The sequence below is a fragment of the Lemur catta genome, chromosome 4 (assembly GCF_020740605.2).
Source record: "Lemur catta isolate mLemCat1 chromosome 4, mLemCat1.pri, whole genome shotgun sequence".
NCBI lineage: Eukaryota > Metazoa > Chordata > Mammalia > Primates > Lemuridae > Lemur > Lemur catta.
Genome location: NC_059131.1, coordinates 26,945,897 through 26,962,895, shown reverse-complemented (window position 1 = coordinate 26,962,895; position 16,999 = coordinate 26,945,897). Strand labels below are relative to the sequence as shown.

Genomic DNA, 16,999 nt, shown 5'->3' with positions numbered 1-16,999 from the left:
ACTTGCAATTGATTTTTTTTTAATAATCTCCCAGAGGTCCAGTGCTTTGTGTGGTAATGAGCAGCAATGGTGAGCAGTGTTACAGTGGTGGTACTGATGGACTGATCCAGGGCTGGAATACCACTAATCCCAACATCGACCCCTATGACTCCTATGGTATGTGATTCCCCAAGGTCTCAAAGGATAAAATGTTTTCTTTCTGTGCATTTTTTCATAGTATATATAAGGATAAAATTAGATAATTTTAAAAATAAATAAGTAAAAGAAAACCACATCCTTCCTTTGTTAAAAAGGACTTCTTCTATATTTAAGAATTAGTTTGATATATAATGCTACAAGGAAAAAAAAGAGAAAAACATTCTTGAGAAAGCAGTTCCCACCCCAATCCCTAAAGTCTCATTGATCGGAAATGCTGGGTTGATTGACAATTGTTTTCTTCATTTTAGGCATCTGTACAGTACTTTGATACATTATTACTAATCTGTAATCATATGTCATCACTATCCTTGACAAACAGCTTTGAAGGAAAATGAATGATGGCATCATCCCCTTGATCAATTATTGGAGGGATGTAGAAGCTAATAACTTTAAAGTTCGTGACACCAAAATATTTTTAAAGGCCTCAAAAGTTAAGCAATACCCTTTAGTGTTAGGAGCAGTACCATAAATTATAATCTGTCACTAAATATTGCCATAAATCCCTTGTAAAAACTGTTTAGGAATTGGCTGTTTTGGTTTCCTCTTAAGTTCTAGAATGGTTGAAGTGTCATATTTGTCATAAAAACATATTTTAATTTCATTATAACTTTAGATTCATTTTACCACCAAACCTAAGTGAAGATAAGAAATTCAATAAACAAAAATTTCCCGTTTATTTAATAAGCATTAAACAAATATTCTGTGAGAGGTAACTTGTCTTATAAATTTAGCTGTTTCATGCTTTTTCGTACTTCTTTTATCCTTCTCCCAGAGCATCAACTGTTCCTCATTCTGTACCAGGCCAGCTCTTCCCATTTTGACTTTATTTTTTCAGTTTCTTTTGGGATTGTACTTTCTCTGTCTCTCTCTGTCTCTCTGTCTCTGTCTCTCTCTCTTTCTCTCTCTCTCTCTCTCTCTGTCTCGGATTACATTCTAATCTCTTGCTCCATCGTTCTCTCTAATCTTAATTAAGCCTTACCCTCTTTGCTCTCTCTCTATCCCCTCAACATTCAAGTAAATTTAGGTAATTCCATCCTGGGCAAGGAGAAGCCTTTATTTGACCCTATTTCCCTCTCTAGCTTCTGTTTAGTCTCTTTCCCGCCTCATCTGTGTTTCTTTGATGACGTTGTCTAGAAAACATAATAACTACTTACTAGTTCCATGTTCTTACCCTGTGTGTAATCCCTCTGCGTTCTGGCTTCTGGTTATATCAGTTAAATATAACAAGGTTGTCAGTGACTACCTAATTGCCTGAACCAAGGGTCTTTTACAAGTCCTTATTTTACTAGATGTATTGGCTGTATCTGAGATTGTTAACAACTTCATCCTTTTTGAACTCTGTCTATTCTGTTGGCTTTTTTGACACTTCATGAAAATTTCTAGTCCCTATCCTTCATGAACTCCTTTCTTTTCTTGCCTTAAATATTGGCATTTATCAAGGCCCAGACCCTAACTCATTCTTTGCAGTGTACAAACATTCCTTAGGAGATTAAATTCACTTTTATGGTTTTATGTGCTATTGACTCATAAACCTCTTCTTTAAGCTTCAGACTGCCTACAGGAAATTTCAAAGTGACTGTTTCATTGTCTCTAAATCCCAGCATATTCTGTACTTCTTCTCCCATATGTTCTATTTTAGTTGGTGGCACTAACAGAATTACCCAAACGAGAAACCTAAGAATTATCCTAATTCCTTGTTCTGTTGTACTATCTACACTTATTTAATTACGTAGTTTTTTGACAATGACTCCCTAGATATTTCTCGAATTTACTTTTCCTGCTCTGGCCCTTTTGTCACCGCCCCTTGCTTAGGTGTTCATCATCGCTCTTCCAGTCTCCTGAAACAGTCTCCTTGTCTTCATCTTGATTCTGTCCAATCTGTGTTCTGTACTACAGCCAAGGTTACCTTATTAAATACTTACATGACCCTGCTGCTCCTGGGAAACCCTTCAGTGGTTCTATGTTGCCTTCAGGATAATTTCTAAGTTCCTTACTATGTCATAGGAATCCCACCATAAACTAGTTGCCCTCATCCCATCCACTTTCTGCCTCAAACTCCACACTCCAGTACTACTGAATTGCTTATAAATTTCCTCTCATATCATGCTATTTTTTCTTTTGGGGTTTTGTAGGTGCTGCCTCCTTGCCAAGCACACTTTCCCTCTCTCCTCTGACTGGCTGACATCTGTATACTCTGGGAGTCACTCATCTCTAAGTTTTTACTCACCCCAGTTAGTCTTTGTAGTAACTGGTGTCTGTCACTATTACTGTACTTTCAACATTCTTTTGAGGATGGGGATAGTATTGTGTATTATCTGTTTTGCTCCATCATCGAACATAGTGCTTGACATACTTGACATATAAATGTCTTTAATAAATAATTTATGGTATGTCTGAGAGAAGATATGAGACATAATACTGTTGGCATTTCCAGACTTAACATCTGTGAGTATCTTGAAAGTACCACTTCATAGAATCATTGTGAGGATTAATAAAGTTTCCAGTTTGACTTTTATGAGACTGTGCCAAGTGACCTTCCTTACCTCCCTCACCCTTCCTCCACATACACATCACCCACATCTCAGTTACTGCTGTTTGAGAATTTGGGGATTACTATAGGTGTCAGTTCCTGTCCATTACGAATGTCACACTTTCAGAAATAACTGCCAGTCATCATACAGTAGGATAAGTGGCCAGAAGGAGGTATAGTCAAAGTGCTAAAGGACTTTAGAGGAGGGAAAGATCTCTCTGTTCACTTCCTCAGGGAGTATGAGTTCTGGTTTTCCAAAGGTATAATAGATTAAATTCACATGATTTGTATTAACATGCTTTTTAAAAATCTAGACCAAAGGGGGAAGGAAATAAATAATTTTTTAAGGATAAAAATACATGCTTTTAATTTTAATTTTTAAAATTTAAACTCTATATTTGCATATTTCCAAGTCTTTTTAATTACTGTAGCATTTCAGAAGACTAATAGAAACTTAACGGTCATATTTTATACTGTTATCAGGTGCTTCTGTTTATATAGTTTACTTTCTCTGGAATCTAAGTACCTTTATGATTTGGGGTTTTTCCTCCTAATTTTGCATTTTTTGCTGTTTTGAATAGATCCTTCTGTTTTAAGAGGCCCTCTGCTAGGCCACACAGATGCAGTCTGGGGTTTGGCTTATAGTGCAGCACATCAGCGTTTGTTGTCCTGTTCAGCAGATGGCACTCTGCGTTTATGGAATACAACTGAGGTTGCTCCAGCACTAAGTGTATTTAATGATAATCAAGGTATGTACTTTAGAAAATTATTTTGCTGAATCTTCTGTAAAACATCTTATTCTGAGAATAAGCAAGCAAATAAATGATTCTGTGAATTCTTACTTTAAATTTAAGGTAAAGGTTTTTGAAGCAACAAAAATGTATTTGTTTGAATTTCCAACTTATATATAATTTTTAAAAGCATTGTATTTGGTGAAAGAAAACACAGATTTTAAATTTTATAAAATTGAGATATAATTTATATACAGTGAAAAACAGACATTAAGGGTACATTTCAGTGAGTCTGATAAATGAGTATACCCCCGTAACTCACTCAGCTATCAAGACAAAGAACATTTCATCATGGATTAGTTTTGTCTATTCTAAAACTTCATATAAATTAAATAATACAGTATGTACTCTTTTGTATCTGGCTTTTTACTCTCACTATTATGGTTCTGTAATTCATCCATGTATCAATTTATTTTTATTTGATAGTATTTCACTAAACCATAACTTGTCTATTCATTTACCTCCTGATGGACATTTGGGTAGTTTCTGGTTTTTTACTATTATGAATAAAACTGCTGTGAATATTCATGTATTTTCATCATAGGCGGGTAGAGACTTAGAAGTAGAATTGCTGGGCTTTCGGGTGGGTGTTTATTTTACTTTATGTGAAATCGCCAAAAATTTTTTCAAAAATTTTGTGGTTGTGCCATTTTACACCATTGACAGCAATGTATGAGAGTTCCAGTTGCTTTACATCCTTGCCAACATTTGGTGTTGTCAGTCTAATTTTAGCCATTCTGGTGAGAGTATAGTAGTACTTCATTTTAATTTTATTTTATTTTATTTTTTTTTTTTTTTGAGACAGAGTCTCACTTTGTTGCCCGGGCTAGAGTGAGTGCCGTGGCATCAGCCTAGCTCACAGCAACCTCAGACTCCTGGGCTTAAGCGATCCTACTGCCTCAGCCTCCCGAGTAGCTGGGACTACAGGCATGAGCCACCATGCCCGGCTAATTTTTTTGTATATATATTTTTAGTTGGCCAGATAATTTCTTTCTATTTTTAGTAGAGACGGGGTCTCACTCTTGCTCAGGCTGGTCTCGAACTCCTGACCTCGAGCGATCCACCCGCCTCGGCCTCCCAGAGCTAGGATTACAGGCGTGAGCCACCGCGCCCGGCCCATTTTAATTTTAGTTTACATTTCTTTGATAGCTAATTAAGTTGAACAATTTTTTTTGTTTGTTTATTAGCCATTCATATATCTTCTGCAATACACACATTTTTGAACTGTTAGCTTGTTGTAGTTAGATTTTGAGCAAAATGTAAAAAAAAAATCACTGTTCATTTTATATATATCATTGTATTTTTAATGTTTATACATAAGCTCCAACTTTTAACCTATTTAGATGGTAAATAAAAATATGTTTATTCTTGAGCTGTCACACATGGCTTGTTTCTAGGCTTTAATGAGTTTTCATTTGATACTTGCATGATTCTAACAATAATAATTAGAAATTTTACTTTTTTCTTTTTTTTAATTGTCATGTCACATGTTAAGATGAAATTTTACTTTTTAAATTTCATATTTTTGATGAGTTAAAATTCCTAGTAAGAGATGGGTTTTTGAAATGAAAAATTCCCGTTATGCCACTCTAAGTCCCAGGTTGAGGTAGAAGGAGCAAAATTTATAGTTCGTACATGTTTTCCATTTGCTTTCTAAATAAAGGTTTGCATTCCATGAATGTAATATATTAGCTGAATAAGCTGAACAGGTAAGGATAATAAATAGACTAGAGCTAGAAGTTACAAAAGAAATAATAATCTACATTGAGTGGTTAGGAGCTAATTCCTACTCTTATGGCAAGCTGTTTACTTCTTAAGGAAATCAGGCCCTTACTTGTTTTGCTATATTTTAAGCACATTGCCAAGTAGACACTTTAACTGTCATTCTCTTTGAATGTGTTCTGACTCTTAGAATTGGGAATCCCTGCCTCTGTGGATCTGGTAAGCAGTGATCCAAGCCATATGGTAGCATCATTCAGCAAAGGATATACAAGCATCTTTAACATGGAAACCCAACAACGCATTCTTACTTTAGAATCAAATCTAGATACACGTATGTATACTCATTTTAAATAGTCTGTGTTTGAATAAATTTTTTTAATTTAATCAAAATTATAACTACTAGAGTCAACTATTATGAAAAATACTTGTCATTATAAAGTGTTCTGCCTCCTAAATGACAGAACACAGTTACTTAGAAGGATATAACGATTTACAGTTGGTTTTCAGAATTTGGGTTAAGTTTATGTACATTTCAAACTATACTATTTGAATAATAGCATTTGAGCTGTTCCAGAGATGAGTCAATTTTAATTTTATATCAAATGGTTAATTTTCAATTCTCTTTGAAAAAAGCAATATTCATTCTGAATAGAAAATAAAATGTTTTTATTTTTCATAATTTCATTGTTTGAATCATTTAATTTCATATTAATAAAATTTGATGCAGCTTAATACTGATTAGAATATGGATTACATTGTGGCTCTCAGAATCCCAAATCTGAGGCTTCTTATTGGATGTAGAAAGTCAGGAAATACATGTTTTTTGAGGTTGTAAAGAAGATTTTATGGAATGTTTTTGGTTTTTGGCTCTCTAAACCATTGCTTTCTATCTTTAGTGATAACAACCACAATTTAGGTTGCAGCTGATAAAGAAAAACCACATATACTGTTGTTTTAATTTGAGAACTAGCTTTTAAAATAATTACATGTTGTGTATATGCACATGTGCATGTGCTTGTCTCCCCCTCCCCCCTTTTTCTCTCAATTTTTCATCATTCCATTTTGGTTTTCCTTATTTTCCATTCCTAATCTGTTATTCTTTGTTTTCTTCTGATACGCTTTGTGACTTGTTTGGGGAAATAGGCATGAATAGAACTTTGAGCTACTTGAATATAAAAGAGAGAGACAGGAAAATAAAAATTGAGATTATAGAATTGGAAAAAGAAATTTTTTTGCCAAGAAATGTAGGTTTTAGCCTCTCAGTAAATTTAAAATCACATTTAAACATATGACCTAAAGCTACAGTAGTCAAATAGAAAACCAGTATCAAGTTAAGAAGGATGTGAACATTTTTGGAATTACTTTCAAAGGTTGTGGTGAATTCTTTGGATAACCTGAGTGGCAAATAACTGATTTTTAATGACTGCTACAAGTTAATAAGACTTAACTTCTGGTAGGTAAAATGGATACAGCAAACTAGGTGACCCCAATTTTTTTTCCCCAAGAGATGTGATCGTAAAGTAGTATGACTTTTTGCCTGATACTGGAAACATTTTCAGAAGAAGATTGCTGAGAATGTTTTTAACAAAGACAACATTTGAACATTATTGGAATAAGTGATAATTATTTGAATTATAATATACCCTGACATTTCCTAAGTTATCAGTTTTATTGCTTTTAGAATTGTATAAAGCAAACTTAAATTAGTTTTTTATTATGTTTTACCGTGGACTGCCTCTCTGGTGTTTATATTTGATTATGTTGTTCTATTCTGGAATTTAGCAGATTTTTAAAAAATTAAAGTTCAGACCAAACTTGCTTCAAGGTAAAAGTGAATTTCATACAGAGTTTTAAATGATGAAGGATGTTTGTTGTAAGAATAAGAATAGATTACCCTTCTTGTCATTGATGAGCTGATTGTGATAAAGTCAAAGGTAGTTGAAGCAGATAAGTCACAAGCTGAATGTGAATATTTGGAGGATTGTTCTGGATTCATTATTAGAATGATGCTGCTAGGCCTTCAATTTATTTCTAGCATTCTTTGCATTTTGCCTACTTCTCTGATTTACCATCAGGTAGAGAAACTGCCTTAAAAGTATTACCAAGTAAGAACCTTTATCTTGGCCTGCTTTCATGATTTGATTTCTATCATATTAATTTTCTAACTCTCAAAAGTAATTGAAGCTATTTCTCTGAAACTTCTCTCTCAGAATTTATGGGATATTTCACTTAAAGTATTTCTTTTTTGTTGTTACTGTTTTTGTCTTGCTAGACCTTACAGAGGGTATTACTCAATGGTGTGTTATCTGTGGAGGAAAAAAATCCATAGACTGAATTTTGAGACTAAGCATCTCTTTGTTTAGGATTGTCTAAATGAAATGTAACTGACCAAGAACTTATTCTACATGGTCAAATGACTTTTTTGTTCTATGTTCAAATAACAGGCTGAGTAATCACCTGCTACTAGCATTGGAAAAAGACGATCTTTAGTTTCTAAGAGGTCTTATTTCTAGGAACCACATCAAAATCGAATAAGATTAGACTGTTTTTAGCTATATTTTATATTATGTGAATGTTAAACTCATAATACCTATTCTGGGATTTAAAAAAAAATTTAACCCTTTACATTGAAATAATTTTAAACTTACTGAAAAGGTGTAAAAATAATACAAGAAGTCCTGGGTATCCTTTAACCCATTTTTAGCAGTTTTAAACATTTTGCCACATTTTCCTTGTCACTGTCTGTATATGTGTATAATTTAAAATTCTGAACCACAAGAGAGACATCATGCCCTTATTTCCCTAGATCCTTTAGCATGTAATTCCTAAGTACAAGAAGTACAAGGACATTCTCTGACATATACATTACAGTGTTCAAAATCAGTAAATTTAACATTGACACAATAATGTTACTGTTCATATTTTGCCACTTGTCCCAATAATGTATTTTATGAGGACATCCCTTCCTCTCCTTGCACCATGATACAATTTTTTAAAGCTTTGCTATATCTTAGTGTTATCTTTATGTCAATTTTTCTTTTTTTTCCTCACAAAAAATATCTTTAAAAATCACTAATTAAATTTCAGTTCTTACTTACTGATTTCCTTTTGATAAAAAGTTCTCAGGAAGAACTTGTGATAGCTTAGGAACTGGTTTTGGTAGTTGTCTGATTTGCATGAGCCATCTGGTTGGGATAGAGTTAGAAGATAGAATAGGTACTGGTTTTGTCGCCTGATTTTGAGGGAGTCACAGCTTTCTCTGGACCTTGGTGCATTCCCTGTGATATGGGCTTAATGATATGTGGTCTGTTTTATTGTACATATAATTGAAATTTCTTTGAAAGCTTTTAAATAATATACAAAAAATACTATCAGAATGCTATTTTAAGATTACAAACCAGGTACTGTCAAATGATGACCATTTCTATTATGATGAGGAAGAGTGAAAAAGAGAAGGTTTAAAGGTTAAGAAGCTCCCTTTGTCATATTATCTTTAGATGACAACTATGTGATAAAGAGCTTTATATGTAAAAAGGAGCTAAGATTTAAATTTGAGAATCATCTCCATGTAAATGATGATGGTTCTTTGTATTAAAGTAGCAAAAATATCATAGAACGTTGTAAAATGGGAAATATCAGTGGCTCTAAGCTAAGCTTTAGGTGGGACCCATAGATAGCAAGTGATGGAAAGGAAATTCTAATTCTTAGTTACCTCTAGATTTATAACATAGCTCAGGCAGTTCTCATTTCCTAACATTGAAATTATGGAAGTTATCACAGAATAAATAAAAGACAAATTAAAGTCACATTATTTACTTTTTCAGTCTCTGAGTATTCGGTTCTCCTTTGTGTGAAAAATAATATCTTTAATCTGTGTTGCTTTTTAATTTTTTTTAGCAGCTAGCTCTTCCTGCCAAATAAATAGAGTCATCAGTCATCCTACTCTTCCCATCAGCATCACTGCTCACGAAGACAGGCATATCAAATTTTATGATAACAATACAGGTAAGAATTTATAAAGAATTGACTTTTATTAAAGCAAAAAAATCCCTGCTACAAGTAGGCTAATTTTTGGGTCTGTTGGTGGCTTCGTAGTCAAGGAATAGGCACGGAACACAAATAGTTTCCTGGTTCGGTTTCTGTTCATTCCATTCAAATCTGCTAAGACTAGTCTTCATTATACAGTACAGAATCGTTTTGGTTTGTTTAATAGTGAGTAGATGCCATACTTAAGGCCCTGGAGCCAAGGTTATCACTAGGGATACAAGGAAAAATATATTCTAATACCAATAAATATGATCTGTTGCTATGATATATTGCAGTATACTGGGGAAAAGTAGAAACACGTTGGAAGTAGAGGCATATGATCATTATATTTTGTTTAAAATTGTTCATTTATTGAATATCCTTATTCAATATTCAATTATTCAGTGATTGAATAGCCTTGTATTCAGTGTTGCAGATGGGAAACCCCCAGGTCATTTGGTTTATTTTTTTCATTTTTCCATGAACTAATCTTTTCTGTGTTGTAATACTGACGATTTGGTCCTGATTGATTTGAATTGGGGCATGGAGGCTTTCCCAGTTTTATTGGATTACATTTCACCATTCTAAAGGAAATTCATGAAGAGCTTTGTTGGGAAGGAAGCACCTTGTATTACTGTCATAGTTACGAACGTATCTGCTATTGGCTTTGTTAATATGTTGACTTTTGCTGTGTCTGCTTAGCTGCTAGTGATGAGTCATTTAATATTTTTAATTTCTTTCTGTATGTTGTTTTCACCAAAATTGTGGCCATGTTTTCTTTCTGTTCCTTTGTCTTTGTCTCAGTCTTTTCTCTCTGTAAATTTGAACTCTGTTCTCACAACCGATATATAATTTAACTCTAGGTAAAGGATGCAAACTGGGTGATTAATAATGTCTATGTTCTAGTTAATGAACATAGCTTAAGGGCATGTTTGTGTAGAAATTATTGACTTCCACATTGTGGTTTAAAAGACAGAAGTATAATCTAAAATTTGAGCTTCTTTTGTTCCTCATCATTACCATGACTAGAGGCAGGAGGGACACAAGTGTTTTAGCTGATGGAAAAGGCTGTTGAGACAGGCTGGTTGCAGTGGCTCATGCCTGTAATCCTAGCACTCAAGGGAGGCCAAAGCAGGAGGATCCCATGAGGTCAGGAGTTTGAGACCAGCCTGAGCATAAGCAAGACCCTATCTCTACTAAAAATAGAAAAAATTAGCTGGGTGTGGTGGCATGCGCTTGTAGTCCCAGCTACTCAGGAGGCTGAGGCAGGAGGATCACTTGAACCCAGGAGTTTGAGGTTGCAATGAGCTATGATGACACCACTGCGCTCTAGCCCAGGCAACAGAGCAAGACTCTGTCTCCAAAAAAAAGCTGTTGATATAATATGTACACAGAAGGGATGACTTGGGAAATCAGTATAATATGGTAGCTGGCATATTTTCAAGATGAGGAAAGTTATTAATAGAGTAACAATCTCTTTTTCCAAAGGCAAACTGATCCACTCAATGGTAGCCCACCTAGAAGCCGTTACAAGTTTAGCAGTTGATCCTAATGGCCTCTACTTGATGTCTGGCAGTAAGTACATCAACTATGGATTATTTATTTGTCCTTATCATTTTCATGTTAACATAATTTTTCCTTTCAATTTCCTTTCTTTTGGTATAGGTCATGACTGTTCAATACGTTTATGGAATCTAGAAAGTAAGACGTGTATCCAAGAGTTCACAGCTCATCGGAAAAAGTTTGAAGAATCGATTCATGATGTAGCTTTCCACCCATCCAAATGCTATATAGCCAGTGCTGGAGCTGATGCACTGGCTAAAGTCTTTGTATGACACGATGCATCATCTTCATCTTCTAGCTCTTTATAAATAATCAACTGCACAAAAGAGATACAGAAGATGAGGGCAAGAATCAACTCATCCTGCCCTTTTGTTCTGCTGAAGGAGCACAGAGAACATTTGTTAAAGTATAGTTTTGCAATTCATATACTGTTTTCTAAAACTAAGGTTTGTTCAGGTTGCTGCAAGCTCGGCTGAATCTATGAGCCTGAAAACTGTTATAAATTTCCTCCCAAATAGGCGCTTTTATTTCTGAGGTTGTTCTAATTCGCTAGGCAGGCCTGAGCGAATACAGGTTTAGCTTGTCCTTATTGAGTAAGTAGGACATGCTACGATGGATAATTAAAAAGCTCAATAGTTGGGAATGAATAAAGGAAGAGTGGAAACTTAAACCTAGTTCTCCTTTAAGAAACCTTGTTAAACACATTAGGTAATCAAAACAGTAATCTTGGTCATATCTATACTAACCCCTTTGTGTATAATGACTGGCAGTCTTAAAATGAGTTTTTGATTTAGCTCTACTTTCAGCTGTTCACAAAGCACCTGACAAAGCATTTTACCTATTAGGGGGAAAAAAATGCAATAATATGTTAAATATATAATTATTAAGAAATGCAAAACAAATATTTAGTTTGCAAGCAGATTTCTATATTGTATTACAATTTTGAAAATAGATTTGGTATCATTCCAAAGTTTAGCTGTCAAGCACTCACCATTATGAAGAATAGTTGATAGAGTCTGCTTTTACTAAAGGATTTAACTTATACAGATTTGAAATTCTGTTTATTTTTAAGGATAAACAGGGCATATCTCTATAATTTCTATTTTGAAATTCACTTTATTCCTGTGATATTTATAGTACCAGAGTGATTATTTCATATTGATGAAATCTTATCTTTCAGTGACTGAGATGAAAGTTCTTGCTAGTTCTCGTTTATGAACACCCACATAACCATGCTTCAGATGATCTCTGTTCTTTCTTCTTTGTCTCTTACTTACATGTTATCTGACACCTACCAAAAATAGTTCATAATTATTGTTTTAACAGTCCAAAGAGTATGATTAACCTCAGGCAGCTGCTTTTGCAGAAGTACTGATTAAAGCAAATGTTTCGTGCCCTAGAAGTCCTCTATTAATATTTCCAAGAAGAACCTCCCAGAAATCTGAATGGAAAAGTTCAATGCCTAATATTGGCTAAAAAGTTCTCTCTCTCCCTATCTATCCCTCCCCCGCTTTTTAATTGTATACACATGTTTTAGTGGGCAGTAAATCTATATTGTTGCTGTGGAAAACCGTACCTTAAAAGGCCAGGCTTCCCCAAACTCACCTTACCTGTGACCTACATGTGGTCAGCTTTTGGGTTTCCTATGACCCCACTATCTGGACCTCGTCCCTATCATACAGACCTCATCCCTCTAGCTGCCATGCCTCTCCTCATACTATTTCTTGTTTGCCCCAAATGACAGAGACCAGTCTAGAAATTGCAAATAAATTATTAATGGCCACCTTTTCACAAAAATGTATATATACAATAGGCTCTCAGATTTTAAAAAAACTTATATCCACAAATATTTTAGCCCATTAAAATAATTCCTACATTCCTATTCCCACATATTCCATTGTCATAGCAGTGACGCTTTTGATGATATGCACCTCTACTCCTTGAAGATGTATTCTAGTGGTGGTGTGGATAATAACTGATAATATTTCTTTAAAATTTGTTTGTTTGCCTCTAAAATTCTGCAGTGTACAGGCAAATTTTCTTTAAAGGTCTAAGCTAAATTTGTCTGATATAAGATATGCTATAGTATTTTAACACAGCTACCTTTTCATTTCATCTTTGTGCTTTGGCTAATCAGTAGGCTAAAAGACCTCCTTTTTATAATCAAATGAATTAACCCTAGACATAAGCTGCCAGGTGAATGTTTATATTTCTGTGCAAATATAGAATTCTTCATTGTGTTCAGTAAGTTTCTTTTGGTTCTTCTCAGAGTGAAGAAAGGTTGTTGCTGACCTAACATTTAGAGGAGACTGGAAAATTCCAGTTAGGTGCCCTTGTTATATTTATGATGGACAACCACAAAACTATTGATTGTTCTACCAGTTATTGCTTTAATTACCTTCTAAGATCTTCAGTGCCTATTTTACTAATGTCACTGAAATTCTGGAAACCAAGACACTCTCTTCTCCTGTTAATTTTATTCTTTATGGTTGAAATTTTTCTGTTAATGAGTGGGAAATAACCATGAGATATATAGACTGTAGTGCAAATGATGGAACTGTTGAAAGTTCCTTAGAAAGCCAGTGCTGTGCCATTGGAGACTGTACACAGAGAGTTTCTTCACTAGCACTGCATGATCTCAGCCTAGAAATGAGCCAAAGCTGTCTTCCAACCAGATAGTAGTAGCATACATATGTGTCTGACTTTCCCCAGCCTATTGAAAATTCAATGAAAATTCACAGAACAAATTCAATATTCAAACAGCCATTAAAATGCTGTCATAGTGCTTGATTTGTAAATATTTTGGATGAAATGTATTGGAATAGTATGAAAATCAGCAGGAGGTATAAAAGTCCCTGCCTTATTTTCATATGCTATGGATACATCTCTGGGAGCTTGCAGCACCCTTCTCAAAACACAACTGTCATATGGAGCCCATTTGCTACTCAAACCATAGACAGATATTTAACATAAGTGGTATAATGATCTTCAGTATTTTTCTATTGAACAAGTTTAGCAATTTTTGCCATTAAACAGATACTTAGTTATGCAAAGTATTTAGCTTTTATAATCATTTTAGTTATGACTAAAAGGGGGGAAATGGAGCTGCATCACTAATAATGAACTTTGTGAGAAATTTTTTGTTTATCTGACTTTCATTCCTTCAGTATTCTTGCTATAAATTTCTTTTGGAGATAATGATGAAGATTTATTTGAAAATGTCTAAAATGTATGTATATTTTATAAATATATATTATATATATTGTAAGAATATATATAATATATATAGACTATATATATAAAAAAACCATAGGTGCATTTTACTGTTTTGTATTTTCATTTTTGGAGGTAGTGTACACAGCAAATAATGATGAGTATGGCGAGTGTTGTGCTGTTTGCTTTTGCAGTATAATATATAGTTCTAAATGTCTAAATTACTGTATATACTATATTGATTATAGGCTAGCATGCTTGTTTTAAAAATTGTCATTCTAGTTTATTAAAATCTGAATGTAAGAAAACCTGGCTATTCAAATGTGAATTGAAAAATATTGCATTCTCAGTACTGAACTATTTCATTGAACATTCAGGCTTTTTAACAAAACAAGTATCATCAAGAAGGCAATAGCTAGAAAATGAGAGGTGCCTTTAAAAAAAATACAAATGCAGCCTTACAGTGAGGATGAAGATTGAGTTTGGGGGGGAGGGGGGACTGAGAGAGAGAGTGTGTGTGTACGCACGCGTGCATATGCGTGCGTATGTGTGTTTACCAATTTGTGAAGGTCCTGATATGTGGCCATCAATGTCTTTTTAATGTATCAGCTCAACTTCTAGGACTTCAGGGGACATTTCATGCTCTGTCTTTGTGCTCTTCTGAGTACCATATATACTTTACAAGAATTTTGAATGTGAATTCCTAGAAATTTCAGTAGAGACAAAATAGCTGTTCTTTCATTATAGTCAAGTTCAGGTAAAAGGAAAAATTATTGGTTCACCAAAATTATGGGATCTTATTAATGTTGGCTAAGTAAATATAATTTTTAACGGCTAACTTTTTTAGTACTTCATATATTTTCCCCTTACACAAGAGCATGTTGTGAAATTCTTATGTGATAAGATTCAACTAGTAGAAATTATTTTTAGATTAAACACCTGAACTAGTTAAAATTCCACCTAAGAATAGTCTTAAAGTATTTAAATGGCATCTCTCATATCTACCTCTTTGTCATTGCTGCCATTTTAACTAAAGCTAATCTTTATGACATCTGAAATGATGGTTGGATGCAATTTAAAAATCTATGTTGGTGCTGTTCTCAGGCTTTGTAATTTAAGTTATATTGTACTAAGATGTCACAAATCGGATTGAAAGGCTTAGAATTAATTTTGGTTTTCTTTTGAAAGAATCGCTTAAAATCAATCATCAGTGTTGTTAGTGAGTGGAGATAGTTAATCCCTTGGTGTCTATCTGATGTTTCCACCCAAGAGCCAAATTATTATTCAATTTACATGGAAAAAAGTTCTAAGTATAATTATATTCAGCTTACTTTATTCTTTGAAAGCTATTTCAAGACTATTAAAACATAATCATTCATTTTATTTACTCAGAAATTGCCTCCATTATTATGTTAACTTGTTTAGTTATTTATATAATTGCAGTACTTTAAGTGTTTGACACTGGGATTCAGGTTGTACAAATGTAGGAGCTGACAAAAATATGTATATTTTTGTGTAATGTATCAATTCCTGAAGTTCATTCTAGGGGAAGGTCCAGAAAACTAACATACCTGTGTTTAAAACAAAGGACAAGTCATTGGTAAATGATTTGAATCATTTTTACTTTTGCCACTAAAAGCTTTTTATTTGGCCATATCCATCATCCAACTGGATCTCCATGTCAGTGTTCCTTTACGCTGACATAGGTTGACAGAATATTTAACAGATCCTTTACATCAGTTTCTCTTTTGTTTTTTAAATCTAAAAAAAAACGCAAATATTAGGCCAAACAGAGATCCCTAGATTCCAGTCATTTATTCTAGCAGTATTCCTGAAGTGGTGCATAAGGGTCAGAATTTTCTGGATCTTTGCTAGTCAAGCTTTAGGTTTGATTGAACTGGGACCACCATTTAAAATGCTTGTCATCCCTCTGGTTCAAATTTGAAAGTTCATTTTAATTTAGATTAACTCTAATGTCTGCCTAGTTTTGTAACAGGCTGTGAACCAGTGAGTGCCTTGTTAATGTAGAATGATTTTTTTCCTGGTTGTGTGTTAACTCCTCTCTGAAAATGTCTCAGAGAATGGTATTTTAATTGACTTGTAGAGAGCTGCTAAATTTGGTATTATCAGCAATCAGAAAGTCTTAGGTCTACCACATCTCTCTCTCCCTACTTTCTCCTCATCGTTTGGCTAAAGTTTGCCTCTTGTGAGAAAACAAGTAGAATCCCTTTCTCCACACACTTTTTTCAGTCCAGATTAAGAGGTATCCCTTAACCCCCACCCCATCTATATGATCTAATAACTGTTTTTAGGAGAAACCACTTCTTTGTAATATTGAACTCTACAGGTTATTTTGTGTCTTCTCAACTTCAGTTTATTAGAGGTGACCTAAGGGTATCATCAGTTCAGATTCCTAAATAACCCTTTCTCTCCACACTCAACCACCCAACTGGTGAGCCCTGGGCCAGATTGTTTGATCTTCAGGTATTTTAAATTTTAGTTATAATATCAATTAATGTAAATTAATCCAAATGCTAATTTCTGTGGTGCAAGAAGTTTCTTTTGTAAATTCAGGGTATGGATAAGCTAATTAAGATATCCATTTTTGGTGGCTCTAAGTGTATTATTTGTTTTTAAATAAAGTGTACAAATATAGATAATGTGCTATAGGTGTCTCATGAATTGGAGTATTTGTCAGATTTGGAATCTAGCTGTGGCTTTACAGTGAATCAGTTAAATTAATACGATCTGATTTTGGGTTTTTTGGGGGGAGTTGTAGAGAGGTACAGAGAAATAAAAGGGTATAGACAAAGTATATGAGTCCAAATTAATAAACCAGCCTTAATTATTGATTGTGAGAAAGGTGGAGAAGTTTATCACTATAGAGAATTTGGGCCTTTGGAAAGCCAGTAAAATTAAAATACCTAGTACGATCGGGTCAATGATACTTTCAGAG

The 16,999-nt window shown here is 34.0% G+C and overlaps 1 protein-coding gene across 5 annotated transcripts in view; it reads left to right on the top strand.

Annotated features, from left to right (window-relative positions):
- Positions 1-16,703, top strand: part of STRN (striatin) — a 99,204-nt gene extending 82,501 nt beyond the window's left edge. For 3 of the 5 annotated variants that reach the window (XM_045549391.1, XM_045549389.1, XM_045549393.1), the window contains 6 exons: positions 35-156; positions 3,310-3,477; positions 5,432-5,572; positions 9,139-9,246; positions 10,756-10,842; positions 10,933-16,703. In XM_045549391.1, the coding sequence (XP_045405347.1) occupies positions 35-156; positions 3,310-3,477; positions 5,432-5,572; positions 9,139-9,246; positions 10,756-10,842; positions 10,933-11,102 (796 nt within the window). In that variant the 3' untranslated portion in view covers positions 11,103-16,703. The remainder of the gene's footprint in view (positions 1-34; positions 157-3,309; positions 3,478-5,431; positions 5,573-9,138; positions 9,247-10,755; positions 10,843-10,932) is intronic. The other 2 variants (XM_045549392.1, XM_045549390.1) reach the window with 1 other exon arrangement.
- The last annotated feature ends 296 nt before the right edge of the window (positions 16,704-16,999 follow it).